Genomic DNA, 27,420 nt, shown 5'->3' with positions numbered 1-27,420 from the left:
CTCGCCAGGCAGTGACTTTGCCCTGGTCCACTGAGCTCCCAGGGCAGGGAAAGGGGCCCAGGCGCCCCATGGGATTAGCTGGGCTGGATACACGCACAGGGCAACCGCGGGACAAAGCCTCCTTGTGAGAAAGGCCAGGCGGCTCAGACCACATCCTGGGGCAGGACAGAACTCAGGCTGCAGGAGCCCCACACTTCGCCTGTGAAGCAACTGCCACCCTCTTTAGCAAGGGCCATCTTACAGAGCCCCCTCCTGCTCTGCAGGTAGCACAGGCGCTGGCAGTGCTGGAGGAAGATGCTCCCAGACTAAGCATTTGTTTGTTTTTTAATAAAAATAACAACTCCCTCAACCCTGCTTGTGCTGCGTGTAGGAGGGATGCTGGGGGATCCAGCTGAAGCGGCGGCAGAGAGAGCCGCCATCAGCTCGGTGAGCGCGAGGAGAGGGCCCCTGCCTGCCGGAAGGGGCCCGCAGGGCGCCCGAGTGGCTCAGCGCCTGGCTGAGGAAGGCAGCGGCGGTGGCGGGGGCCACGTGCAGCCCCCGGGGCTGTGCGGAAGCAGAGCCGCTTGCTGCAGCGTCTCTCCCCCTCGTGGCGCTGGGCGCCCCAAGGCAACGGCGAGCGGTGAGGGCTGGTGCTGGGGGGAGAGACTTTACTAAGGTTGCACCTGAAGCAGGCCTGAGAGGAGGAAAAGGGGCAGGCTTTTGCTTTTCTCCTTGCGTGCAGCTCACTCCCTCTTCCCGAAGAACTTCTTGAAGACAGATTTGTTCTTGGGGCGAGGGGTGCCCTGGGTCTTCTCCCCTAGCACCTCCCGTGGACTTCCTGGCCTGGCTACAAAGGAGTGGCAGCGCGTCCTGGGTGCAGCTGGTGCTTGCTCCCCGATGTACAGCGTGACAGAGTAGCTGCTCCCAGCCTCCACAGGCTCCTTGGGCACCGCTATGGGCGTGATCTTCTGGTAGGTGGCTGCAAAAAAAGGAGCAGTGAGCAGGGAGGCTGCGGCACAAGCTGGGATGTGCCAGCTCTCCCACAGAGCTCTCCAAGCTGGGCATGCGTGCAGGTCTTGGGGCACTGGAGTCCAGGCTGCGAGGACACAAGCACCGGGGTGGTACTGAAGACAGCATCACACCTTGTCCTCAGCACACCTCCCTTGCTCCCAGCAGTGGCTATGAGGACAGGGGCATTGGTGCCACCTCCTGGCAATGACAGTGAAACAAGTGTCTGGACCCAGGAAGCCAGCTCACCCCACCTAATACCTGTGGGACTGAGCCCAACAGTGTGCTTCAGCTCCACACAAAGAGGCTGCTCAGGAGATGGCTCCCAATGGGATAAGTGCCAGTGACCAGCATGACTCGAGCAAATGCGTGAGTGACTCCTAAAGGGAGCAGTCCAAGCGTGAGTGAAACACATCCTCCTGGCCCAGCATGAAGGCCACCCAGGCAGGGTGTCTCATGGAAACTCCAGAAAGCTGGAGCTTCCTTGACCTGGATTTATCCCATGCGCTAACATGTCCTCAGCAGAAGTTAGGCCAGAATTGCCAGTAGGCAGCTCCAACATGCAATGTCTCCTAATGGACATAAAGCCATGAGCTAACAGCTCCCAGCTCTCTACAGTATCCCCTTCTCCAGCCGCCTCCTCCTTGCTGGGTTGCAAGACCCTATGGGCTGCCCCATACTCCAAGAGAGGAAGGGGACACCAGTTCAGGGCACAGGGATTTACTACACCGCGTGAGGGCGCTGTTGCAGTACCAGGGAACAGCCCGTGCATACGCCCCTCCAGCAGAACCCCCCCGGCACGATGTGGGTGCAGCCACTGCTCCCACCCAGGAATGTGGGTCCCAGCTAGCCATCGGCTCACAGCTCGAGTGGCTGGTGGCTCCCAGAACTATGCTGTGGGCTGGCCTGTGTGCTGAGCAGAGTAGAGGATGGAACAGTGACCATTGGGCAAGGTTGCCCCACGCATGCATGCATACAGCCTGACACAGCTGTACCTGAAGTGAATGAGTAGGACCTCCTCTTGTTGGCCACCAGCCCATAGTCATCTTCTGGGCAGCTGTTGTCCCATGATCCAGGGGACCCCCTGGGTAACCACTGGTCCTCCCTGTGCCCAGCTATGTGGCTGGCACCTCCATGAGCTTCCTCTGGAGAAGAACAGAGACATGTCAAGGAGGAGCTGAGACAGGAGGGCCAGGCAAACATCTGCCCAGATGCTCTAAAAATAAGTTGTCTTGGCCCAAATGCAACATGTTCTGCGGATCTTGCCGCTGTACTATGACACAAATGAAGGTCAGCATGGGACACCCTTGTATCAGCCCCAGAATGTGCTGGAAAACTTACATGGAGGCCTGGTTATCTTGATAACTCCCAGGCAGTGAAGGGAGGTAACTTCTGTAAACTAGTCAAAAGACTCCTCTGTCCACACCCCCATCCCCATTCCTGAGTGAAGGACTGAGGGACTAGTGGTCCAGATATATCAAATTCAAGACTGACCTATAACACTACAAAGTCTCCTTTACCCCTCTCAGGGCTGGGGAGAGGAATCAGAGAATAACAGACTCCCCTGCTCAGCTCTGCTCCCTCCAATCCCCAAAACCAGATTCACTTGCTTACATGCTACCCCAACCCGCGTGAGAATGCACTGGTAGAGGTGCAAGGCCTAGCTGTCTGCTGTGGTCCCTCCAGACAGGAGCAGAACAACCCAAAGATCACCTAATAGCACTTTATTTGTGTAGTGAGTAGGGTAGGCTCCATGGGCCCTGCGGCCAGGAAGCCCGAGGGGCAGGAAAGTCACCTGCTGAGGATGCTGCACCGTCTGCTGGGCCATCCTGGCTGCCAAAAGGCAGCTGCAGCCTGGCATTTGAGCGCGGTAACACCACAATCTCTTGGCTCTTGGCAGTCATGGCCTGAGAGGGCCCCTGGAGGTGGGAGCTTCCGGGCCCAGTGACTTTGCTGAAACTCAAAAGTAGCAGAGATTTAGCAGATCAGACTTGCCTATAGAATATCTTCTTGCTGCAGGCCGAGGAAGGCAGCTTGGACAGTTTCATTTGATGGACAAGTGCCTAACACACACTTTTGGCCCTCTGATTGCTCTGGGAGCACAGTAAGCATACCACCACAATGAATACTATGGTGTTGACCATGAAATATGGTAAGAGAAACTGGCTTGCACCAGCAAGAGTGGGATATCAACATAACAAGGAGACTTGCCTCTGGGCAAACTGAGACCTGGCTAGCCTGTTCCTGCCTACTCACCCTCCAGCAGGGCTGGTGTTCTCGACACTCTGTGCTGCTGCCTGGAAGTAATCCACTTCGGGGAAACCTGGAGGTAAAGCAAACAACCCGTTGTGGGGCAAGGGAGAAATGCTGCCTCGTTGGGCAGTGCTATGAGCGCACACTGAGCCAGTCTGGGCTCTGGCTCCCTGCCCAACTGTCTGAGCCATAGGGATGCCCAGACCACAGAGCTGATTCCTCTGACCTCTAACTCTATGGCTTGCTGTTGCTCACACAAATCAGCTTAGCATTTCATTATAGCACTTGAGCCCCCTTGGTTCATGGTTATAGCAATGGGAAGGCCTCAGCCCTGCAGATCTCCTTGCCTGGAAGGGGTTTCCAGGCTCCGCAAAAGAAACAAGGGGCATGGGAAGACCGAGGCCCAATTGTAGTTTTCCTGACACTGCTTTTATGCTGCTGAGACTCCACTGACGTCAGTTGTGTTATTCCTGATTTATAATTGTGTATGCGGTGTGAAAACAAAGCCTCCAAATCCTGCCTGGCAAAGAACTGCAGTTCCCAGGGCAGGTTAGAAAACTGCATAAATCAGTACTGTATTTCTTCTCTTCTGATCTCATATGCATCAAAAGAGTTCAGGAAAGGCTACATGCACATAGAGAGCATGAGAAGATGACAGCAGAGTTGTACTCCCACCCCAGCTCTGCCCCTGCCCCTCGCTGCTGCCCTGCAGCCTCTGTCAGCACAGTCCAGGCGCCATGTGCCCCATTGGGATCCCACATGTCGTTCCTGCCCACGATCAGGGGCTGCTCACCTGAGTTCTGCTGCAGCTTGGAAACCCACTCATTCATGAGCATCTGGGATGGGGCCCTCAGAAGATACTCAGAGCCATCCCGCAGCCTGAGAGAAGAGCGGCAAGTCAGCAACAAGGAAAATGTGGGTTGCAGACACTGCAGCCCTCACCATCCATGAAAAAAAGCAGGAAGCAGATGAGAAAGAAAGAAATTATAATTGCCCTCCGTTCTCTGGGTTGGCCCTTCCTGGAGATATCTGTGTAACAGCAGCAGACAGCCAGGGGTAACACACTTGCTGAGCAGCATAAAAACCTTAGGGTTGTTTCTTCTCTCCACAGTGCTGTGGCTTTAAAATTTCCCACCCCCGGTGTCACGGGCTGGAGTTACTCACTGTAGCCTGAAGCAGTTGGTCTTTTTGGTGTACTCTGTGTCTGGGGCACAGACCGCCCCGGAGAGGTTCAGGGGAAGGGCCACCACGGAGCTCTGCAGCACAGGGAAGAGCAAAAGCAACAGCGGGGTTTTGCTGGCTCTCTTTTTGAGACCCAGCATGGACACAGGCCAGGGAGACCCTGGCAGCCCCCCAGCCAGACCCCTCCTGGCCCCAGCAGGGTCAGCTGGGCTCCCCCAAGGCTGAATGCATGGGAGAAGCAAGGAGAACTAATAACGGACTGAAGTCTGCTTGGCTGTAGCCCCAGATGCTGCTGTCTTCCCCATCCTGTCCCCGCTGCGGTCCCGCTGTGTTGCCCATCCCATGGTACCTTCAGGCTGTCCCTGCGGTCCTGGTAGAAGCACAGCGTCTGCCTCATCAGCACCGCGTGGAACAGGCTCCAGGCGCGACAGGTCGCCTACAGGACACAGACAGATGCTATCAGAGAGGCAGGGCCCTGCCAGATGAAAGGGACCTTTTTGCACCAGGAGCCTATGATGATGCAGTGGTGGGAGTTGCCCGGGGGCATCTGCCACATCCCAGCCTGAGCGGTCCCACTGCCAGCCCAGCATCCTCTCCCCACAGGGGCAGGATGCACAGAGGCACCCAGGGGCCGCATGGCATGCCCACGCAACCCCCGTAGGGTTGTCCACACATGCTCTCCCAGAACCCTCCTTCTAGCCTCTGCCGATCCCATCTCCCCATGCTGGTTGGAAGCATTGGCCAGGGAGCTTCGGCACAACCTTTTTGGGGCCATTCAAGCCAATACCTCCTTTTCACTACCTCCCTCCAGCCTCAGACTTACGGCTCAAGGTTCAGGAAAACACTGGTCTGCTGCCAGTCATAACACTCCTCAAACCCCTGTAAGCTGTGACCCCAGTGCTGTGCAATGTTAGTTAGTGCCAATAGAATCTCTGGTTTCAGTCCCTTCTTAAAACCTGAAAAGCCTTTGGACCCTGGGAAGAGCTGGTGAAGGTCCTGCATGCACCCTCCCATGGGTGGGCAGTGATGTCCCCCACAGCTCTGCTGTGACATGGTACTTCTGCTTGGGAGGGCTGGGCAATAGCAGACTAGGAAAAGCTTCCTGCTTGCATTTTGAGGGGCTTTGAGCTTTGTGCTGAGTTTAATGTCCTCTGTTGCCTTTCCTGGAAAATGCTCCTGTGTTTGGGAATGCATCAATGACAGCCTCACTGGTGCAACAACCTTAAGGAGATATTGGCCAGGTGTAAGTTTAGGGATGACTATATCAGGTCAGCTGGAGTCCTTTCCAGGCGACATTTCTGCAATACATTCTGTGTATGCTAGAGATAAGGTATCTCTGCCCTCATGGCCTGGTGGCAGCCAGCTGCCAGGAGATATTGAGTTGGCTGCATTGTGCCTTTTTGCCCGGGTCAGGGTGGGCTGTTGTTTTGCCTTTGCAGGCTGCAGTCTGGCTGGGCAGCTGAGGGTAAATTTTGTTATAGGTCAGTTTCCTCATTGGACAGACAAGTAACTGGGGTACAGGCCTGGCTGCTATGGCACCGTGCCCAGGGGCTCCCAGGAGGGTGCCAAGGAGTGCACAGGGGAGGTTGTCCCCCGGCAGCCCCCACATGCATGTCACATATGTCCCTGCACCCCAAAGGAGATGTACAGCCATACCCTTACCTTTCTACCTCCTGTCTGCAGCACGTGCTTCCTCTCCAGGGTCCCCTCCATCATCTGAAACTCTGTTTTACCGAGAGGGGCCTGCAAGGAGACAGAAGATGAGCAAAGCAGCCGTGGGCTAATGGTAGCAATGCAGTTCTGAGAACCGCGGTCTGTCTGAGCTGCTGATAACCTCTGCCCTGTTACCACCGCCCAAAGTGCCCTTGGCCTCAGAAGCAGCGTGTGTGACGGGAGGCAGCGTGTGCCTCCTCGAGCCCAGGCACGGGCACACACAGCCCTTGTGCTGCTTAGGGCAGGAGCTCAGGACTCCTCGTGTGGGGCCGTGTAGCAGGCTGTGATCGAGGCACCGCTGCCCACAGCGAGGCGGCTGCCGGTGGTGCAGAGAAGCCACCGCTGCTCAGTGGTGCTACCCAAGGGCCATCCTGGCTGTTATGTGCCCTGGGGCACTGCAGTTTAGCAGGACCTGTGCCAGGCATCAGAAACGTTTCTACCCGGCACTGTTCTTCACGTGGGGTTTGAGCAACTATCTGACCCCCAGCAGGAGCGCGCCCAGCCCGCGGCTCTGACCTTGCCGCCCTCTTGCTCCTCGTCCTGATGTTGATCCCGCGACCTGGGACTGTCTGCCCAGGCTGTGGACATGGAGTGCCCCACGCTGTGGGGTGCCTCTGGGCAGGGAAGGGCTGCCCCACGCGTGCTCGGGCTGCCGCTGTGCCTGTCGCTGGGGCGCTTCTCTACCACTGGGCTGTGCAGCAGCTGGGCAGAAGTGGGAAGGGTGAACTTGGCTACCAGCACGTTATTAGTTGCCGAGAGGATCAGGGGCCCGCTGTTGACATCGGGGCTCTGCAGGCTGCCCGTCCTGCTGGTGGGCAGGCATTGGGTGCTGCTCTCTGCCCGCAGGCTTGGTGCCAGTTGCTCTTCTGCGTGGTCCCAGATGGCCTGCAGCTCCTCCTCCTCCTCTTCAAACAGCTTGTGGGCTGGGTGGCAGATCTCCGCCGGGCTCCGGGTCTCGGGGCTGCGCTGCTGGCCGCCCAGCTCACAGGCGAACACCGAGAGCTGGGGGGCAGCCTGGGAGCCCCGGTGAGCAGCAGAAGGGGAGTCCAGGCCCCTGTCAGAAAGTCCCACCAGGACCTCCTTGCTGGACTTCTCGCTGCCGGCAGGGCGCCCCAGTGGGACAGTGCCGGTGGCAGCCCCCGCCCTGGCCATCAGGGCGCTGGGAGAGGGCCTGAGCTCCACACGAGCGGCTTCCCGCAGCCTGGCCTTGCAGCTGGGCGCTCTCTCAGCCGCCGTGGTGCTGGGGCTGCCGTCCCGGCCCAACCTGGCGGCCAGCTTGTCCCACTCCTGGCCGACCTGCTCGTGCAGCACGCTGATGCGGGACAGCCGGTTCAGCCTGAAGTCCAGCATGTCTTCATTGGGGCTGTCAGGACTGCTCCGTTCCTCGCAGTGGGCCACCTCCAAGCCTTGTGCTTTCTGCCGGCTGTAGCTCGGGTTGAAGCTCACCTCTTCGAACCACGTTCCTCGCTCGTCCTTGGGGGGCTTCCCCAGGCCTTCACCCAGCCCCTGGGCACTGTGACTGTCTGCATCCTCCTCCTGCCGCCCGGGCTTGCTTGCCCCTGCCGCCTCCCAGCGCTTCGCCCTTCTGTCCTGCCTCTTCTCCTTCCCCTCCACCTCCTCCTGAGGTGCCGCCATTGCAGTGCCTTGGAGGCAGCCCAAGGCAGCCAAGTCCTTGGGTAGCTCCAGGCTGAGGACAGACCCAAGCGAGAGGTGGGGGCAGGTGTTACTTGGCCCGTCGGCAGGCTGCACAGTACTAGGTCCCCCGCTGTGGCGGGGGAGGCTGAGTTTGGACACCCCAGGGGCGGCCCCACACTCTGCATCGATGTCCCGCACCAGCGGGTTCTTCACGTAGAGCAGCAGCTCCTCGAGCTGGGGGCCGGGAGCCCCCGGCACCGCCTTCCTCCGTCCGCACTTCAAGGGCCACGTGTTGCTGGGGCCGTGCCTCTCCTCGGGCAGGGGCTGCAGGGAGCTGGGGCCCATGATGCCTTGCAGCGTTAGCAGCCGCGCGTGCTCAGCCTTCACCTTCTCCTTCCTCTGCAGGCTGTTGAAGATGGAGCCGGGGCTGGCCTTGGGCAGGGTGTGGGTTGCCGCAGTGCGGGGTGCCGGAGGGCGGCAGGCTGCGGCTGGCGCTTGCTTTGCTGGCTGCCGCACAGCGGAGCTCCTCCTTGCCCTCTGTCCATAGTGCTCCTCCACGCACGTGGAGGCGCTCGCCTGCGGACACAGCGAAGGGCACGGGGGTGAGCGCCCTGCCGAGGCAGCAGCCACGCGGCATGAAACAGCCCTCACTCACCCTGTGCCAAGAGCCCTCTCCCCACAGGACAAGTAGGGGCAGTGAGGACTCGGGGGGCTAGGCAGCACCTGCTGCTCTCCAAATCCACTTGCCCTCCGCGCTGGTGCAGTTTCCGGAGCTGGGAGCTGCACAGTCTCGTCCTCAGCACCTCAGGGCTGCCTCCAACTCAGCACATGGTGGAAAGAGGCAGGAAGGGGGCACCCTACTCATGCTACAGAGCCCTTTGGGTATGTCCTGCTGCCCTGGCATGCAGTATAGAGCTTTCCTCCTCACTCTTGCCCTCTAAGGGGCTTCTTCTTGAGGTCTACAGAGATAGCGGTCACTGTGGCATGCTGGCAGGAACCTGTATGTGCCACCAGGCAGTCGTGCTAGGTAAATGCAAGGACAGAGCACGTTCCCTCCTGCCCTCTACACTCTCCTTTTCCATGAACAGCACCTCCACCCTTTCCCCCCACGGTTTAAGCCTCTATTCTGGATTCCTGTGGCTGCAAGGAAGAAAGCAAGTGACTTTGCTTGGCACAGTTGGAACAGCATCTCCCTGTACACCCTAAGCTGCATGGTACCTGCCACCCTAGGCATTTCTAGTGGCTCTTTGGTCCTTTGCCCTGCCACAAGGCCCTCTGGCCTCTTTGGCATCCTCCCCACTAACCCTTCTTGGCAACCCTAGTCTCTTCCCTCTGTCATCCAGCCGGGCTATGTGCAGGGAGAGCCCAGCACTGCTGGCATTGGGAGCTCCTCACAAACAGCCCTTTGTGCAGGGTTCGGAGCAACAAGTGGATCCTATGTGGCTGCAGAGTCCCGGCAACATGCCAGGCTCCCAGTGCTGGAGTTGCAAGCCTCACACATGCACCCAGAGCAAGCTCCCCTCCCAACACACGCACACACAAATGGCCCACCCACCCTTGCCCCCTTCACTCAGCTGCACAAGGGACCACTCCTGCCTTCCCACAACTGCTGCACCTCCCACAGCCACCAAAACCACTTACCCTAAAGGCCAAAATGTGGCCAGCCCTCCTGCCTCTGGGACCTCTCTTTGCACCCCCAAGCTCCAACGCTCGGGAGCCAGAGCACCAGAGGTATTTTTCTCTATGATAAGGTAGCTCATTGCCATGTCTGCACCTGCTGGCCCTGCTGGGGAAAAGGCTGGCCCCAGCCAGCCTGCCAGGGCACCAAGTAGCACTGTGGAGAGGGCATGGCAGGATGGATAAGCAGGTTAGTAACAGGCAGGTTCATACCATGCAGCCACTTTGCCCCACATGCAGCCTCCTTGGAACGTTACCTCTTCCAGGGACAGGTGTGATGGCTTTCTCTTTCGCTTTAAACTACCCCAAGTGTTTCCTAAAAGCCCCTGGCAACGCTTCCAAAAGGTTTTACAGCTTGAGGGTTTAGTGGCAGGGAGCTGAGCATGGGGAGAGAGAGACACAAAGAGAGGTGAGGGAAGAGCAAGAGAGTGGCCAGCTACAGGGAGGAGAGAGCAGGCAAAGAAGGTGCTACAAGCTGGTGCTTAGTCCTCAGGAATCACCCGACACCCAACAGAGCCAAAAGCCCCTCTTGGCTTTCTGATATGGCCTGGCCAGTTTGCTTGGAAATGGCTTAAGTGGATCCCACCTCTGGGAGAAATCTGGGAGCCTTAATGATCTATGCCTCTGCACCCACCCAATGGGCCCACCACATGAGGAGGTCTGCAGTGGAACACAGCTCCCCATGGGCTACTCCAGAGAGCCCCAGCAGCAGCTGGGCCCGAGCTGGGCACAGGGAGTTCCTGCATATCTCTGTTAATGCCACAGCCCTTGTGCAGCTTCACATACCGTTTGTGGAGCTTCATCCTCAGGCCGTTCTCCACCCAACGCCAGCTGTGGTGGCTTCTTCTCTCCCTTCTTGCCGATGCTCAGGATCAAGTTGACTGTTCCGCCCAGGCTGCCAGTCCCTCGCGACGGCAACAACACAGTGGAGGTCTCAGAAGGATCCCAGATGAGACCCTCCTCCTCAGCGGGAGGACTGTGGGGCACCAAGCTGCTGGGCTCTGGTCCAAAGAGGGCATCTGAGACAGGTGACACTGGCGGGGAAATGGCCGTTTCCTCCAGCACCTGTGACTGCAGCTTTAATCTTTGAGTAGATACAGATGGGGAGCAGGGTGCAAATCCTTTCAGGCCAAGGATGCTGTCTGCACATGGCTGAGCACATGGGACTTGCTGCTCCTCGGGAGAAAGACAAGAAAAGGGACATGGAGGATTGCTCCAGAGTGCCCAAGCACTCTCCAAGGCTTGTAGCCCCGCTGTCCAGGCTCCCAGAGAGACTCAGGGAGGAAAGCAGTGGCATGGAGATTGCCCAAGCTCCTCCTTGGAGGCAGGGTGCCCAGGCCTGGAAGCTCAGGTGCTTTATCTCACCAGTCTTCCCTGCCTGTCCTGTCTGAACTTGAGAGTGCTGGGGGTGTCAACCCCAAGGTGTGACAAATCCCTCCCCTACTTTCATGTTACCTGTTCCATTCAGTGACTTTGCTACCCTTCAACCTTGGCCCCTTGAGGCAGGTTTTCCCACCTCTCTGATGGTCACTATGCCACCAGATACTTACCTGGCCAGTTGAAGGCACACCCGGGGGACTTTCAGGGTCCTTTCTGTCCTCCTGCTTGCTTCCAGGGTCTCGCTGGTGTTTCTGCGCTCGCCAACGTACCAGCACCCAGCCCAGCATGCTCTGCAGCTCCTCCATGCGCTCCTTTATCTGAAGGCAGGAGAGATGCCGGGCAGTCCACAAGGACACCCTGCACAGACCCTCAGCCTAGGCTTAGGGACACAGACCCTACTAGGACACTTTCTGCCAGGAACAGTTAAGGGGGAGTTTGGAACCAGAACTCAAGTCAGTTGCATCCAGTATTGTTTGAAACACTTTCCCAAAGTTCTCCCAGCAGCAGAGAGACCCTGCCACTCAAGACATTCTGATGAGGGTCTCAGAGCCCTCAGCCGCTATGAGAGAAGTGCAGCTGGCTCTGACAAACTTGTTGGGGCTTTATGTCCACAGCTTTATCTAACCTCCAGGCACTAGCCCCAGCAGGTTTCAATGAGAGGCTGAGAAATGGATCCCCATCCTTGCAAGAGGCCAAGGCTCCCTGCTACTTACTGTCTCGCTCAGATAGTGCTCCTCAGCCACCAGCGTCTGTCCCACTGCTGCCAGTTCCTCAAACTCCTTGAACTTGCCTTCAATCTTTCTCTCCAGTTCCTCACACTGAATATCCAAAAGGCTATTGCTGCCCGGGCTTTCCGAGAAGATCTGAGCCCGTGTGTCCTCCGTCCAGGAGCTGAGGGCATAGGAAGGTCAGGAGTAAGAATAACCCAGCTCATTCTCAATCCTACAGTATTCCAGATAAGCAATTCCCAACCAGCCTCAAGCTGAGCCCATGACTTCCAGAGGGACATGGCTCTCCACTAGCAGCAAGCACCCCTAAAACTGCACTTCAGCCATGGCAGCTGTGCAGGGTCCCAGGCTCTCCCTGCCATCCTCACTCACAGCTGAGCTGAGAACAGAGCCACGAGCGCACAAGGGGTGATGCATTAACTTTATGGACCACATGTTGCTCTACTTTTAACACAGACTTGGCTCTTACTAGTAGCGACCTCTGCCTTCCAAGCTGAGGTTGCCCGGTGCCCTTGGCAAAGAAGGCTGCTGTTTGCTGGAATCTGGTGCAAAACAAGCACCAGTAAAGGTGCTTACTGCCCATAAAGGCAGTCACCATCTCTCAGCTGTCAACGCTGATCATTGAGCTCTCCATTTTTAAAACAGGAACTGGGAGTAGGGCAGAGAAAGTGATGTGAAGGGTAAAAGCCTAGCAAGAGGGAAATACAGGAGGAGGGGACAGGTGAATGCAAGGAAAAGAGAGCAAAGGGAAAAGGGAATGCATCTGGATGGAGACACTGCAAAGGTGTCAGGACAAGGTCTGGGAGCACAGTCCCCATGGAGACATCCCATGCAGGCTCAGGAGTACAGGGGTTGTGTGCGTGTAGGAGGGCTGTTGAAGCACTGATTTTCTTTGGCACAGCAGTTGGAAATCATCAGAAAGCGTATGAAAACTCTGCTGCAACTATCACTTATCTTCTGTCTACTGTCACAATCTTTAAGTCAGTGTGGTGGCCCGTGCTAGGTCTGGGCCCCGCAGCAGGCTGTTCTGTCCGTGCAGTTCCAACACAGCCCTGCATTTCAGGTTACAAACAGTCCCTGTCTGGTTTCTACTCCACCATCTGCTCACGGGCTTGGGAACAGCCGGACCTCTGGGAATGCTGCGGTCTCACCAGCTCCCCCCTCAGAGTGGCATTGCAAAGGCAACCCTGACCGCTTATCACCACTTACATCATGGCTAAATAATCCTTGAAGAACTGCCGCAGCCGTGCAGCCTGTTGCACGTGGGCCTTGTTCTCCCTTAGCAGCTTCTGCAGTCCTTCCCAGGCCTGCAGGGCTCCCTGCACCTTTGGGCCAATGGTACCCATCTGAGCTGGGCAGAGCTTTTCCAAGTGGGTAGCAGCTCTCTCCAGCTCCTCCAGCTGCCCCTGCAGCGTCTCACACACAGCAGACTAGGAGCACAAGGGAAAAAAAAAAAAAAGAAAAAAAAAAGAGAAGTTAGGACACTTAGAGCAATGTGGCAATGGATACCTGACTTTTTTCCTATCCTGCCCAAGGACACACTTTACCTGCTGATCAGGACACATCCAACCCATTCCATGTGCTTCTGCATGATAAGGTCAGAGAAAGCACCAGTCCTTCACGGGCAGGACTCCTCCGTGCCCCAGGATGCAGGGGATGAAAGGAATATGCTAGAGGGGAGCTTAAGGCTACTGTGGGGCACTGGGGGCCCAGGCTGTGGGAAGCAGGAAAAGCCAAGCTCCATGGGGATGATGGGCAACACAAAGGGCTGCAGGAGTGCAAAGGAATGCGGTTTCTCCACACCAACCTGCTCTGCCCATGTGAGTCACCTCCCTGCCGATGGAAAGATGAGCGAGGTGTTGGCAGCCTGGCGCTGGCACACGGGAGCTGACGCAATCTCTCTCCCCTTCCTTGGCCCAGGCCAGCTGAGGGGAGCAGGGCCAGGCTCGGCTTGCCTGGAAAATTCCAGCCCAGCCCTCTGCAGCGGGCCAAAGCTTACGACACCTGGGCCCCTAGGGGCCAGCACCTCCCCAGGATAGCCTTGTCCAGCTGGGATACTTCCACACCACGTCTCATCTCCTGCCACACGCCGCTGGGCAGGGTGCCTTCCAGCTCCCGGCTCTCACCTCCATCTCCCTGCTCCTGCTCAGCAAGCCCTGCATCCCCTGGAGGTCCTTCTCACTCTTCACTACGGTGAAACTGCTCTCCGCTTGGGCAGTGTCTCGAGCCAGGGCTTCGGCTCTGCATCGGGTGGCCTCCAGGCGTGGGCACAGCTCTGCCAGCTGAACCCGTAGGAAGAGAAAGATGAGCCCCAAGGTAGGAGCCCAGGTGCCACAGCTCCCGCTCCTCAGCCTCGTGGCGCAGCATGTACCTGGCACAGCCACAAGGCACTCTGCTGCAGCGCAAGGAGCTCCTGCCACCGCAAGGAGAAGGACACCCTCCTTGCACAGCCAGGGCCTATGGCTGTCCTGGCTCACTTGTGTCCCATTGGGACAGGCCCACTTGTGCTCCCCATTCCAACTAGGTGGCATGGCTGGCCCTAGACAAGCCATGCAGATCGCATCCCCGGGTCCAGTCCCTACCAGGCGCTCCAGGCATTCCCTCGCCGCCGCTGCCTCAATGACACGCTCTCGCTCCTTCACCGCATCGTTCAGCATCTCCACAGCCTCCTGCAGCTGTCCCAACGGGCTGCTCATGTCCTCGCTGCTTGGCGGCTGCCTCGCTGGGGCTGAGAGCAGAGGCAAAGACCTCTGCGAGCCACGCTGCCCACTCCCTGGCTGAAGACAACAGAGATACCAGGCATGAGAGAGATGGGAAGCAATCTTCTTAAATGTGTGGCCTGCAGAGGGGACCCATGGGGCCACAGATTGACCCCTGGGTTGGTCCTGGCTGCTTTGAGCTGACGCAGCAGCACCAGCCCCAAATGCCAGCTGCAGTAACGTGAGGGGAACCCCAAGGGGCAAACAGGCAGTGCCAGGCAGTGCCAAGGGGTGCGGGGCCCAGCCCCACAGCTCACCGGAGGGGATTGGTGCCGGCTCCGCGCCTCCTCCTCCTCTTGCACATTCTGCAGGAACTCGGAGAGCACCAGGGAGTCGCGCAGGTCTGCGGCGCGGCGCCGCAGGGCTGTCTGCACGTGTGCCAGCCTGCCGGGGCACAGGCGTCACCCAAGGCTCACTCGGGCGCTGGGACCGCGCGGACACCCCATGCAAGGAGCAACCTCCTCCTCCCTGACCTCTACTGAGGCCCAAGGGGGATGAAAGAGGAGGACTCCCAGGACTCACTTTTCCTCTACCATCTCCACCTTTCTTCGCATCTTTCTTGACGTCTCATGCTCTGTGGAAGGCTTATCTGCCATCTCCTCCTGCAGAGCCTGGAGTCTGAGGCCGCAGACCAGGAGCTGCCTCTCCAGCTGCCCCGTCTCTTCCAGGTCCCTGCGCAGCTCCGTGGGGCTTCTCATGGTGGCCGGCTCTGAGAGCGACTTGGCCACAGCTTGTAGCCACCGCTCAGTCTGGTCCAGCTCCCCCACCAGCCTCAGGGCCTGCAGGGACAGCACAGAGGTGGCCCCAGCCCTGTCAGCCCAGGGCATGGCCCCAAGGCAGGGTACCTGGGACACAGGCAGCTCCTGCTCTGCTGTTCAAAGCAGCATGCAGGCAAGAAGGACAATGCCAGGCCAGACAGAGATATTGCTGACGATACCACAGATCCTGACCTCATGGTCATCAACCCTGCTTGCTGAGCCAAGTGGAGGTCAGGCCAGGTCTACATGCCCTTGGATCAGGAGGACCAAAAGGTGCAGGGGGCAAAACCATTCCCAGTGACCTGGTGTGATGAGGATGTCTTTCCATACTCACATTCGAGTCCTGCTCTGGTGCTGCCTCCACATACCTTATCAATTTCCCTCAGCACAGCTCCATTCTCCTGGTGCTTCCTCTGCAAGTCCTCCCAGAGCTCCCCCAGCTCCCGCAGCATGGCCTCCACCTTCGGGCTCCCCCGGGCCCCTGTGCCCAGCAGCTTCTGCCCTTCCTAGAAGGAAGGGATGGGTGTTACAGACAGCCCTGCTGGGTATCCCTCTTCTTGGCCTGCACCAGAAGGGGCTCACCAGGAGCACAGCCTCGATGCTGGAGCTGTTGTCCAGGATCTCTTGCTGCAGAGCAGCCCGCTGTGTCTGTGCTGCCTCCAGGCTCTCAGCATCCTTCACTGGACTCAGGTGGACACTGGGACCCACGTTCTCCTTGAGCCGGGACATGGCCTGTCGAGGAGCACAGGAGACACGGTGCATTAGTGCCCGGATCAGGGATGGGTGCACATATGCATGCATCTATGCACATGAGCAGAGGGAGGCTTGGGAAAAGGGATCCTCCGACACTGAATCTCCTGAACAAGCTGGGAGCAAACGTGAGGGGGCAGGGGGACGCGCCTTGACTCTTGGGGAGACGTTACCGCGTTCGCAGCCTGACAGAAGTCCTGCACCTGCGCCTCCGGCTCCTGGGTGCCCCACTGATTCTCCAGACATTCTGGCACCCTCCTCCTCCTGTGGGAAGGAGGAAGGTCAGGCTCTCCCTTTGCACAGGGACCCCTCTTTCTTCAGGATTTTCCAGAGAGAAGAGGGGCTGGGACCTGCCACAGAGGTCCCACCATTCAAATCCCCTTTCTGTCCTCACAGCTAGCCCATCCCAGCCCTTTAGGGGCCATGCAGTAGGCATAGGCACCGATCTTTTCAACCAAGGAACAAGTTGGGTCCCAGCAAGTGTCTTCTGCTCCTGCCAGCCTTTCCCAAGCTCACAGCTCTCCCCTCTGTCCCTGTGCCTGGCAGCAGCCACCAGCAGCCAGTACCTCTTGCTGTTGCCTCCAGGATGGGGTTGCCCAGCTGTTCCACAGCTGGGGCCACTCTCTTCACCTCTCACGTACTCTGCCACATTCCTTTCAACGTCCTTCTGCACCTACAGCACAAAGGCCCCGAATCCTCCTTTGCCCAGTCCAAAACGCGCTTCTCTTTGATCCATGCTTGGCACTTGTTGCCTCCCATGGCAGTGGGAGCAGGTCATGGGACTGATTACTTTGGGCTCAGTGCAGAGACTGTGATGGGTCACTGAGCCATGGTGGAGCGCATGTGGTAGGTTTTGGCCAACAACCAAATACTTTTCCCCCCAACAAGTTTCCTCGTTTTCCTAAGCAGAGGCCAAGCTGTCATACTCACTGTGCTCCCAGGACCTCTTTTCTGCTTGTCTCCTACTTCCTTCCCCATTGCCTCATGGCTGCTACCGTCTCCTCTGGACTCGTGGCTCAGAGCTGCAGCTTCACTGCCTGAGAAACTGCTTGCTAGAGCCAGCACTGGAGACTTCTCGTTCCTGGGAAAGAAGCAGAGAGGGCATATGAAGGATGCCGGGGGAGCATCGGATAAAGAAAAGAGACCTAAGCTGAGCTAGTCCCCCAGAGACAGCCTGCCAAAATCTAAATGCTAACCCAAGTCTTCCCAAGCCTCTGACTCCAGTATTGGGATTTTTAGCACACTCAGTGGCAGAGATGTGGAACCAGCTTTTCCTGTGGGACAGTCTTCCTGGTGGTCTGGCCAATTTGGAGCTGCCTGAATAGGAGGCCAGAAAAGCTGGCATTTACTTCCAGTGAACTCAGCAGGCAGAGACCACTGCAGGGTGTCTTGGCCCTTCCACCTGCTTTCTCCAACCAGACACTCCTGTTTTTCATGCAGGCAGCCCCTCCTGTACCACAGGGAGATAGACCATCCCTTTCAGTGCATTTATGAGAAGACTGAGGCCAGCAACAAGGTGGAGAGGTGCTCTCTAAGGTCAGGGAACTGGAAATGTGACCAAGTACAGACTTCCAAACTATATTTAGACATAAGCTCTTCTTAGCCTCACTGGGAGCCAGAAGAGGCTGCCCACTTCAGTTCTGAACTTTGCAGGGAGCAGGATTTGAAACCCCAGGATCCTGCCAGGCTGTGTCCTACCTCAGCACCTGCTGGAGCTGGGCCCACCTCTCCTTAACCTCTCGGTGCTTATGGCTGATTCGTGCTGCCAGGCTGGGCTGAAGGCTGAGGAGCTGGGACACAGTCACATCCAGCATCTGGAAGGGAGAGAGGGCCAGAGTGACACAACTGGTGACGGTTGAGCTGCACGTGGCAGCAGTGACAGCAATGCACTTCCAGCTGTCTAGGAGCAGGAGAAGAAGCAGGAGCAGGGTTTGCCTCCCCAGGTCCCTGGCACACCCAGCACTCACCATCACCTGGCTGGCCATGTCCCGGACGTCCCGATCGCGGACTGCTTCGGCCTCCCCTTGCTTCCCCACACCACAGACACTCCTCCACTGCAAGAAGAGACTGCGGTGAGAGGGGAAAAGAGGCCAGGCTCTTCCCTCAGCACCAGTATTTACATATCACTCCAGGAAAAAAGCACACCCCAGAGCCACACTTGTTCCTCTGTTTCGCCAGCCCACTCCTGGCTCTGGCCCCCAGCTCTCTCCCTGACCTTGGTCCACAGCATCCTGCATGCCAGGAACGACAGCTACACCTTCTTCATCCGGCCCTCACTCTGGACATGCAGTAATTCAGCATGAGGGTATGAAATTTGGGCTGACTCTGGCCTGAGTGCTCAGTACCTTGGCATGGATAGCCCCGAGAAGGGTATCTGCTTGCTGGAGGAAAGCAGCTACTTCCAAAGCCAGCTGCAGAGCTTCATGATGCTCCTTCAGGGTCCCTTGGAGCCGCAGCCACCTGCGTGGACACATGGGAAAATGTCAAGGGCAACCATTGACCATTTCTACAGGAGGCTGTTCAGAGGTTAGGAGAGGCAGGACAGAAGGCAGAAGATTTATGACGTCCTTCATCTCCCTGTGCCTGGCCCTTCCACAACTCAGTCTGTTGACCCTCCACTTACATCTTGTTGAGGTGCTTGCGCCGAGCAGAGATGCTCCTGCTCTCGCTTTTGCCTTGTTTTTCCAACTTCTGGGCTAGGCTGTTCAACTCCTCATGCAGACTCTGGAATTGCTGTTCCTCCTGGGCCAAACAGAGAGAGAAAACACCATCCTTTATCAAGGCCAGTCTTCCATCTGTCACTCCTGCCTCCCTCACACCACCTGGGCAGGAAGTCCAAGCTCTTCCCCCAGGAGGTGCCCCCTCCAGAAGCACCCCAAGAGCCTCTTACCTGTTTCAAGTCAAGGATGCGACGGGTGAGCTGGATCTTGTCAAGGCTTTCCTGCAGCAGTGCTTCCAGAGAGGGTTTCTCCTCCTGGAACAGAGACAGGGTGTGAAGAGATGGCAAGAGCACAGGAGGACAGACAAGCTGTCTCCCTCTCCAGCCAAAGCCAAGCAGGGTGGCCAGGGCAATTGTGGAGAGTAGTTAAACCCCTCACTCCCACGGCCCATTCCTGACTGACAGGATGATCACGGGTGCCTCATGTCCCTTCCTTATGCCTCTGTGTCTCCTTGTACCCCAGAGATAATAAACAGAGCAGAGTCACTTCCTGCAAGAGAGCACGGACCTGGATCTCATAGATGATCAGATTTGCCCCACATCTACAAGTAGGACTGTGAAGCTACAAGGTTTAGACATATGACTTTCTGCTGGAGCCTAGGACTCCTCTCCTATGGCCATTCCCAAGGGACGTGCCCCTGTTTCTGGGATATGAAGCACAGGGCCTCAGGGACACTGTGGGTGTCCAGGCTGCTTATAGCACACACAGGGAGCAGCAGAAGGCCCTGTCCATCCTGACCGAGCTCCCGACACACTGTACCTTCTGCCTGATCCACGCTTCCAGCCGCTCAGCCTTCCTGGTGAAGTCCTGCAGGCTCCGCAGCCCGCCCAAGGCTTTGCTCTGGCTGGCAGCTGTCTGCCGGAGGAGCTGCCACTGCTCCCGCAGCGCCAGCAGCTGCCGACGCACCGTCTCGGTGCTGGGGCTCGGCCGCCCCATCAGCTGCTCGCCCATCTGAGGGGACAAGGGATCTCTTCAAGGGCAGCCCCAGCCTGCCAGGGTGGCACAGCAGGAGCTCAGAGATGCTGGTGCTGCCTGAGTATGGCAGAGGAGGACCCCATGGTGAGGACGCCTGCACCACAGCCCCGCCTCACCTGGTTGAGCTTTATCAGCGTGTTCTCAAAATCCTTCATGTCCCTCTGCAGGGTCTGAGCCACTTGCTCCCAGTCCTGCACGTCGCAGCCATCCTTCAGGTCCCGCAGCTTGCCTCGCACCCAGCCCTCCGCCTGCCACGCAGGGAAGAGCCATGAGCTGGGTGGTCTCTGGCTCTGTGAAAGACCCAAGGCTGCGCGCGAGGAGGCTCTTTTCATCGATGGGAGAAGCCACAGTGGGCCGCGTGGGGAGGCTCTGTGCAAGCGTCTCCGTGCAACACATTTGCTCTCCTTGCTCGTGCAAACACGCGCACGCATGCGTGCCCTCCCTGGTGTGCAGACGCAGCCCCTCTTCACCATCCCTATTCCCATGCTGCTGGTGAGGGAAAGGGATGTGGGGGGGGAGGAAGAGGAGGGGAATGGGGGCGGGGGGGGACATGTGTGTGCATGTGTGGAGGAAGCCGGGCCCTGGTGCGAGCTGACCCCCTCTCCCTGGGGCTGACAGCCAGGCAGAGGCAGCCAAAAATGATCTCATGCCACAACAATGGCTGCGCTGGAGGCCGGCAGCACAGCCCCCGCCGCGGCGCTCCCCAGCCCGCAGCGCACATGAAAGGCGCCCGGCGCCCAGCGGGGCCCCGCGCGCGCGCCCGCCGCGGGGGCTCACCTGCAGCATCTCCCGGTTGAACTGCGCTATCAAGGGGCTCAGGTTGAGGAGGCTGGTGGGGCCCGCGCTGCTTCGCCCGCCGCTTTTCGGCGCAGCGGCTATGTTGGGCTCCTTGCTCTTGGGGCTTTCTCTCAGCGGGGCTGTTGCAGGGCCTCCTGCGAGCTGGGGTGGGCAGAGGGGGAAGAGTCAGCGTGCCTCCCCAGGGAGCTCTCCAAGAGCCTCTCTGGAGAGAGCTTGTCAGTGGCGTTTTGGAAGCCCAAATAAATTATGTCAGCCTCCCTCATCCCCGGTCCTGTTGCTTCACTGACATATTTGGAGCGTTCTCACAGCGTCCTGAGGCACAATTTCCCTTTGCGGAAGCTGCGCTGGCAGCCCTGGCAGGGGGGTTACCAGGCTGTTCTTCATTCCCAGGTCACTCCTAGCTGACAGGCTGGCATCTAATGCCTGGGCTTGCCCCAGCACCGCAGGCGCAGCGTTTGCTGCCCTTCCAGCCTGAAGCTGTGCATTTCTGCGGGAAGCATATGCATCTGCGACGTTTGCTCTGGCAGGGCCCCTGCATTACTCCCAGGCTCCCCATGGAGCCCCGAAGGGGATGAAGCGACCTGGGAGGGCTGTGCTGCTGCATTTGAGGGCAAAGGGAGCAGAGCTGGCAGGCAGCTGCCCAGCCACTGCTGCGTGAAAGACCTTGCTGGAGCTGCAGCGAGGGGCAGGGACAGGTCCAGGCCATGGGTCTGAGTGCCACAGGGCAGACCTAGAGCATGGGCCATGCTTGGATGGGTTTCTCCAGGAATAGCAAGGGTCTTTGTCACAGAGCTGTCTCAAAATACTACTTGCTTTTCTCTTTGTGAACATCCCTCCTAAAATACAGTCACCAGTGGGGCAGGGAGCTCCTCAGGAGGTCCCTGGCTCCGTAGCCCCTGCCCATTCCCCTGCCATGTGCTGCGGACAGCCTTTCTCAGGACATCCCTCCCATCCCTCTGTCCCATCCTGAGCAATGGGGCAGAAGAGCTGCAGAAACAAAGGGTGATTTTCTGGCTGTCTCCTGCCGTTGCCTACTCGGTGCCAGGGCAGTCGCTATTCTCGATGAGCTCAGCCTGCAGCCCTTCAGGGGCATCTCCTTCCCAGTGAGTTGTGGCGGGGGTAGAAGCATGGCATTTCCCTTGGGCTTTGGTTTTGCAGGCAGCCGCGCTGACGAAATGCTCTGTCAGGGCTCCAGCCCCATCGGGGGCCACAGTGAAGGTCAGACAGCAAAAGAGTTGGTCTTGGGCCAAGCTCAGCCCCGGGCCTAGCTGTAGAAACCCTTGGGGAAGGCACAGCCTCAGAGGCAGTCAGTTCCCAGCATAACGGAGGACCCCGGGCCCCACTGCTACCTGAGGACAGAGCTGCCCCTGGGGTGCTCAAAGCACCACTTTCAAAGCAGAGGAACACCCTGACCAGGGGCTGCGCTTGAGTTTTATGCAAGGTCAACCCAAGACCTGGCCAGGTGGCTCTATGCTTTCCCCTGGGCCTCAGCAGTCACATTTTCTGCATCCCACATTAAGTGAGGCCAAGCCATTGAGCACATGATGGACAATGCTAAGTTAAGGTAAACAGCAGTTTGAGCACTGGAGCATTTTGCTGGAGAAAACCTCTCCCAAGTCCAACCCCATGGCCAGCCAAATGGGGAGGTGCAGGACTCTGATGCTGCCTCTTCTCATCAGACAGCAACTGCTCCCTTCATCGGCACTGGAAAACAGCCCACTCCTGAGGGCAGGCGCTGCTGGTGTGCTCAGCTGGCGGGCTGGGCTGTGATCTGCCCTGCCGGGGGTCCCAGCTGTACCCAGCAGCCTGCCAGGGTGGGATCTCCAGGGAGCCTGGGGAGCAGCAGGTTTCAGGCAACTGTTTCAGGCTCTCTAACCACTCTGGCACGTGTTGCCCTGCTGATGACATGGGAGTCACTTTTCAAAGCCTTTCTGTCTAACCACAAGAAGTAGAGACATCCTTTCCCCCCGCCCCCTCCCCCCCCCCATTTTTTTTGGTTGAAAAACAGATTTGCAGACCTTTCTATGACTTCAGCATCTTCAGTATCTTGACATTGGCCAGTGCTGGAAAAAACTTTAATTTGGCCCCCTTGGAAGCAATAAAACCACTCAGCCACGGGTGCTGGCATATGTACTAACCCCAGCTACTGTGCTGCAGTGCCTCACAGTGCCCACCTTGCCCCCTGGCTGGTTTAACCTGGAGAGGCTACATCCATCCCTGCTCCCAGGCGCACCACCAGCCCACAGCCGGTGTATCTCAGCACTCTGGCTGTTCACCCTAGCTTTGCCAGCTGACTCATGGCCCTCCTCTGCTCAGCCCCAAACCCAGGCAGATTGTACCCCTCATGAAGGCCGCTAGAAACGGGAGCACATACCGCATGAAAGGGGGAGCCTCGGTCCACCGGTGAGCAGAAACCACCAGTGTGGGGGCTCCTGGTCTCCTGCTTCTCTTCCTCCACGTCCACTTCCTTTCTGAGAAAGACCTGGAGGGGTGGTATGCAGCCCCATGAGTCTTGCTTTGACCCTCTGAGTGATCAAGGGGTCCTACCATGTTACGCTGGCCTCCTCCTCACCTGGGCCAGAGAAGGCTGCTGGTGATACCCTAACAATGTTTGTTGAGGCTCTTTCTCAGTCCTTCACATTCACCCAGGCCAGGTCCCTCCAGGCAGGGTCCAATAGCTCCCTCCCTGCCTTCAGCAAGTGGTAAGGGCTTCTAAGGTGACTTTACTCAATGCCTTCCAGACGCCTCCCCCATACCTTTCCCCCTTGAACTGTCTCCAAAGGCAGCAGAAACCTGTTCTGTGGCCTTCTTCAGCTGCTGGCAGTATCAGCATGACTTTCCCCGTGTAGGCAGGCATAGAACCCTATTGCCTCCTCATGACAATGAGGGCAGAAGGATGCAAGGCACAGCAAAATGTTGTCACCGTCGGCATCGGCCGTGTCAGACGCCAATAGCTGACCGTGGCCCGGCTGGGAGGCAAGAGTTAAGAGGGTGGCTGACTCACAGAGAAGGGCTCCCCTGGGACACGGGCTGCGGGCGTGAGCAGGAGCGGCAGGAGGAAGGAAGTCCAGGAGCCATGGCCAGGCGTGGAGAGGAGGTCCAGGATGAACTCTACATTACCTTATTGCTAATGGAGCCCAACCCCACCATGAGAGATGCGTGGGATTGCTTGGATCGCAGACAGAAGCAGTCACCCTTATCCTCTACTGTTGGTCTACTTTTCTTATACCATGAGATTTAGCAGGCCAGTTTACCGACTTTCACCATCTCCTCAGAGTCACTTTACTTTCTACAGAATAGCCACCCAAGCATGCACAATGCAACATGAGGGTGCTGCCCTAACACCAGCTCCCAAATCCTCTGAGGCCACTGCAGAAGGGCAGTGAATCAGTCAGAACCAGAACTGAAGCAGAACCACTTGGACTGCTCTGGACACAGCAGGACGCGCTCCCTGAGCAGAAAGCAGCTTCCTAGTGCCACATCAGGACATGAGGAGTCCCTCCACCCAAGAGATCTTGCCACCAGAAAGGTCCAGATCCCCAGGAACAGCTTAATGATCCTACAGCCTCCTGCCCCATGGGCTCTATTTTACAGTAGATGTGTATGTACTACAAGCAGATGGGAAGCCTTTCCCGGCGTCACCTACAAATCTGTCGCTGGCTGTGACACAGCCTAACATTAGGCACCTCTCGCTTAAGACACACTCTACACTGTGGGCCAGACCCCATTTATCCTCTTGCAAAAGGTTTCAGCAGGGCTACCCGCAGAAGCTGAGCACTACCAGGCCCTTCCAGGGGGTTGTGGAGCCTGGCTGGCCAGCAGAGCCTACGCTGCAGGCTGCTGCAGGCCACACGACAGCGTCCCGTCCCGAGCAGGAGCAGCGAGCGGGCAGTGAGGCTGAGTCACAGCGCAGGCAGCGCAGCAAGAGCTCAGCCCTTCTGGCCAGGCCGTGCCACCAGTTGTGCAAAGCCTGGCTCTGTTGCTGAGGAGAGCGCTAAGGAGCACGCAACCCCTGTCCCAGCTGTGGTGTCTAGGGGTTTGAATGCCACTTTAGGGAACAGCAGGGAGATAGAGACAAAAAGGTTGCTGGGCATGAGATCCTAGGAAGCCCTTCTTCTCGGCAGCAGTGTCCCAAGCTTACTGCAGCTTGTGGGGCCCTCCCGAGCCAGCGCTCAGCCACAGGGGATAAGCCCGTAGGTGACATGGGAGCTTTATTTAAGGGTTGCATCTTGCAACCCGTCAGCCGCAGGAAAAGAGGGCTGTCAGCACAGGGATGACTTCATCCTTCCTGCAGAGCAGCTCCACCGGGGCTGCCCCCACACACCTCCTCCAGCCTGGCCAGCCAGAGGCGGCTCCTCGCGCAGGCAGCACAACAAACTCCGAGTCCTCGTGCTGCCTCAGGGACTGAGGGCTGCAGATGAGGAGCTCTGCCCCTCACCGCTGCTGCTGCCCACACAGTCAGAGAGGTCGAACCCAGCAGCTCATTACGCCAGGCCTCACACACATGTGCATCCCCACACGTGAACATACACGCGAACGCGGTCCTGGCTCACGGCTAGGGAACAGATTAAAGACTTCTTCCTTGGGGCCTCTGAGGTAATGTGTTAACCGGTCACCATCAGCAACTCAGACTTCACAGGCATTCTGCAAGTGAAGTGAACGTAGTGGCCTCAGCTTCATCCTTGGAGAGAGCTTTTTTTCCCTTTTTAAAAGCAAACCAAATGTGGCACATAAGCTCACTGCATTCCCTTGGAGGAGTAGGTGCCAATGACTTCATGCGAGCAAGATGAGGAGGGCAGACCCTTCCAGGCTGCTGCTGGGCTGTGCTAGTCCTGGCGGAGGTCCTGAATGCCAACGAGGTGGAGGCAGGAATGAGGGGCAGGGACACAACTGGGGCCAGGCTGGCAGGGGCCATGGGGCAGGCGCAGGCTTCGGGGCCTGGGGCTGGGCTAGCAGAGGCTGTGGGGCAGGCTTGGGGAAGCCCCAACAGGCTGATCCACCTTCAGCCCAGCTCCTGTGCCCTGGACGAGGGGAAAGTGCTGCTCCTCTCTCACTATGTAACACACTCTTTCTCACACCGTGCCTTGGCTCTGGCTCTTCCTCCCAAAGCTCCATCTTGTTGTCTTCTCATCCCGTCCAGCTCCACCCCGCCATGCTGGACCGACAGGAAGGGCAGATCCCGGCAACCTCTAGAGCCCCCCAAACACACACACATCACCACATTACATAAAAGAGGGGAGCCCTCAGGCACATCCTCAGGCCATGCCGGCTCAAGCTACGCAGCGAGGACCTGCCTGCGCACTGAAGCGAGCGGCAGCTCTTGGGAGGCTGTGCCTAGCCTTTATTGGCAATGAAGAAGGAGGTTTTGGCAGTCAGCTGCACTGCTCTCCCTAGCGCTATCCCACTGTGAAACCAGCTGCTGCGGGTCAGGGTTAAATCACAAGGAGTTCCCGTCTGTTCTTTCAGCTATGAGCACGAGGTCTCCGAGCTGCCTTCCTCCCGTCCCCACCACCTGGGGGTCTCCCGAGCTCCAGCACTGACAGATGAGGACATCCATGTCTGCTAGCACTGAAACTAGGAGGGCGGGATGCCAGCACGCCTGGGTCCTGCTCCCAGCCGGGGCAGGGAACTGACAGGCAGGAGCCTCCTCGTGTATCTGCCTCAGTGTGGCCCTTCGTGAGTCACTTCCCTTCTCCAAGCCTCCATTTCCCTCCAGTAAAAGGAAGAGTGCGTTCCCAGTTCCCCTCATGCAATTGGATTATCACAGGCATGAAAAGAGCAGAGCCCTGCACAACTGAGGCTCTGGGGCAGAGGTTTCCTGTTTTATTTGAGTCCCAAGGAAAGCTCATTTCCAGCTCTCCCCTCAAAGCTCCCCTCTTACCCGGCAGTCCCACTGCACCGGGAAGCGGGAGCGTGGGAGGCAGAGGAAGCGAGCTATCCCAGAAGCTCTGCCACAAACGCTCCCTGGAGACGTGGCTTTTCAGGACAGTCAGAAAGAAAGAGGCAGAGATACCCCCCATCTGGGCACAGCCTCCCCTAAGACTTACCCATCCCCTTGAAGACAGGGACTGGGAGAGCAGAGCAGAGGAGCCAGGCCTGAAGGGACAGGGAGAGCAGGGTGCAGGGTATGGTCCTTACCTTGAACTGAGCTTTCCCTGCCCTGCTATTGTTGTTGTTGTGGTTCCTCTCAACGCTGGTCCGGGCAGGATCCCCACGTCCCCCTGTGTCACATGCGACAGCCTCCCCATGCCAGTTGGACAGAGTGATCTTCTTGATGGAGCGGGCAAGAGAGTTGCGGTTAAGCCGGTCCTCATCGGTGACTCCTTCTTCCACGGGGCTGGTGCTGCGGGGCTGGCTGTCAGGGGAAGCGGGACTGGCACGTGCTTGGGCCAGGTAGAGGGAGATGCGCTCGTTGAGGTTGTGCCGAAGGCCGTGGTGGTTGCCCAGAGCGGAGGCGAGAGCGATGTCGGGGCAAGCATCGCCGGAGAAATCGGTGCCACATTTGGGCAGGGAGAGTTTGGTGCTTATGGTGAAGGGCTGGACCTTCCTCGCCGTGCTGCCGGACATCCTCTCCCTCGCTGCGACGGCCGGGGAGATGCTGGGGAGGGCGGCAGGGGCCCGGAGCGCTGCCGGCAGCAGAGCGGGGGGCAGTCGTGGTCCCAGTCCGGAGCCCCCGGGGCGCCGGGACAGTGCGGGGCCAACTGCGCCGCGGGCCTCCGCACGACGGGGACGGCCCGGGCGGCGGCCCCGGCCCCGGGCGGCGCCTCCCGGCCCCGGGCGGGCTCCGTCGGCGGCCCCCGGGCGGGCGGGCGCTCAGCGAGGCGGCGCCGCGCAGGGGGGCAGCGGCCCGCGGGGCGGCCCGGCTCCCATGGCCGGAGCGGGAGGCGCAGCGCGGGCGGCCGTCCGGCCTCTTCTGCCGGCGGGCGGGCCCCGTCCGCCCCCGCCGGGGCTCGTCCCCTCCTCTGCCCGGGCGCTCCTCCCGCGGCGGCCCGGGAGAGGCGGGGAAGAGCCGCCGTGCCCGTCCCCTTCCCCTCCCCGCGCCGGGCGCCTTCAGCCGTCCACCTTCTTGTGCAGGTTGAGGATGCAGAGCAGACAGGTGAGCAGC

The 27,420-nt window shown here is 58.6% G+C and overlaps 1 protein-coding gene across 1 annotated transcript; it reads right to left on the bottom strand.

The window, feature by feature from the left end:
* Positions 1-630: 630 nt before the first annotated feature.
* On the bottom strand, positions 631-27,020 carry LOC104572648 (uncharacterized). Its single transcript, XM_088524216.1, has 33 exons — positions 26,454-27,020; positions 22,690-22,797; positions 20,295-20,456; positions 19,634-19,765; positions 19,302-19,493; positions 18,713-18,796; positions 18,446-18,564; positions 18,168-18,282; positions 17,790-17,876; positions 17,521-17,636; positions 16,753-16,903; positions 16,389-16,495; positions 15,996-16,086; positions 15,655-15,804; positions 15,441-15,578; positions 14,837-15,093; positions 14,572-14,698; positions 14,138-14,332; positions 13,682-13,837; positions 12,765-12,985; positions 11,541-11,718; positions 10,998-11,144; positions 10,234-10,623; positions 9,705-9,824; positions 6,652-8,346; positions 6,085-6,165; positions 4,772-4,858; positions 4,405-4,496; positions 4,034-4,119; positions 3,244-3,310; positions 2,783-2,946; positions 1,983-2,132; positions 631-958 (listed from the first exon to the last, which is right to left on the bottom strand). Exons 1-33 carry the CDS (start codon positions 26,880-26,882, stop codon positions 723-725), a joined length of 6,630 nt encoding a protein of 2,209 aa, XP_088380342.1. The 5' UTR covers positions 26,883-27,020; the 3' UTR covers positions 631-722.
* Between the last annotated feature and the right edge of the window lie 400 nt (positions 27,021-27,420).

This window comes from Tinamus guttatus, unplaced genomic scaffold, assembly GCF_059628265.1.
Source record: "Tinamus guttatus ecotype Peru unplaced genomic scaffold, ASM5962826v1 Tinamus_guttatus_pri_ptg000208l, whole genome shotgun sequence".
Classification (NCBI taxonomy): domain Eukaryota; kingdom Metazoa; phylum Chordata; class Aves; order Tinamiformes; family Tinamidae; genus Tinamus; species Tinamus guttatus.
This window is presented reverse-complemented; position numbering and strand designations above follow the sequence as displayed.

Bases quoted from the DNA above. Each gene is read 5' to 3' on its own strand.
- LOC104572648 (XM_088524216.1), bottom strand. From the start codon at position 26,882: ATGTCCGGCAGCACGGCGAGGAAGGTCCAGCCCTTCACCATAAGCACC. The intron at 19,766-20,294 runs GTGAGCCCCCGC...CCTGCGTGGCAG, and splicing joins TCAACCGGGAGATGCTGCAG to GCGGAGGGCTGGGTGCGAGG. The intron at 2,947-3,243 runs GTGAGTAGGCAG...GCTACTTTTGAG, and splicing joins AACACCAGCCCTGCTGGAGG to TTTCAGCAAAGTCACTGGGC.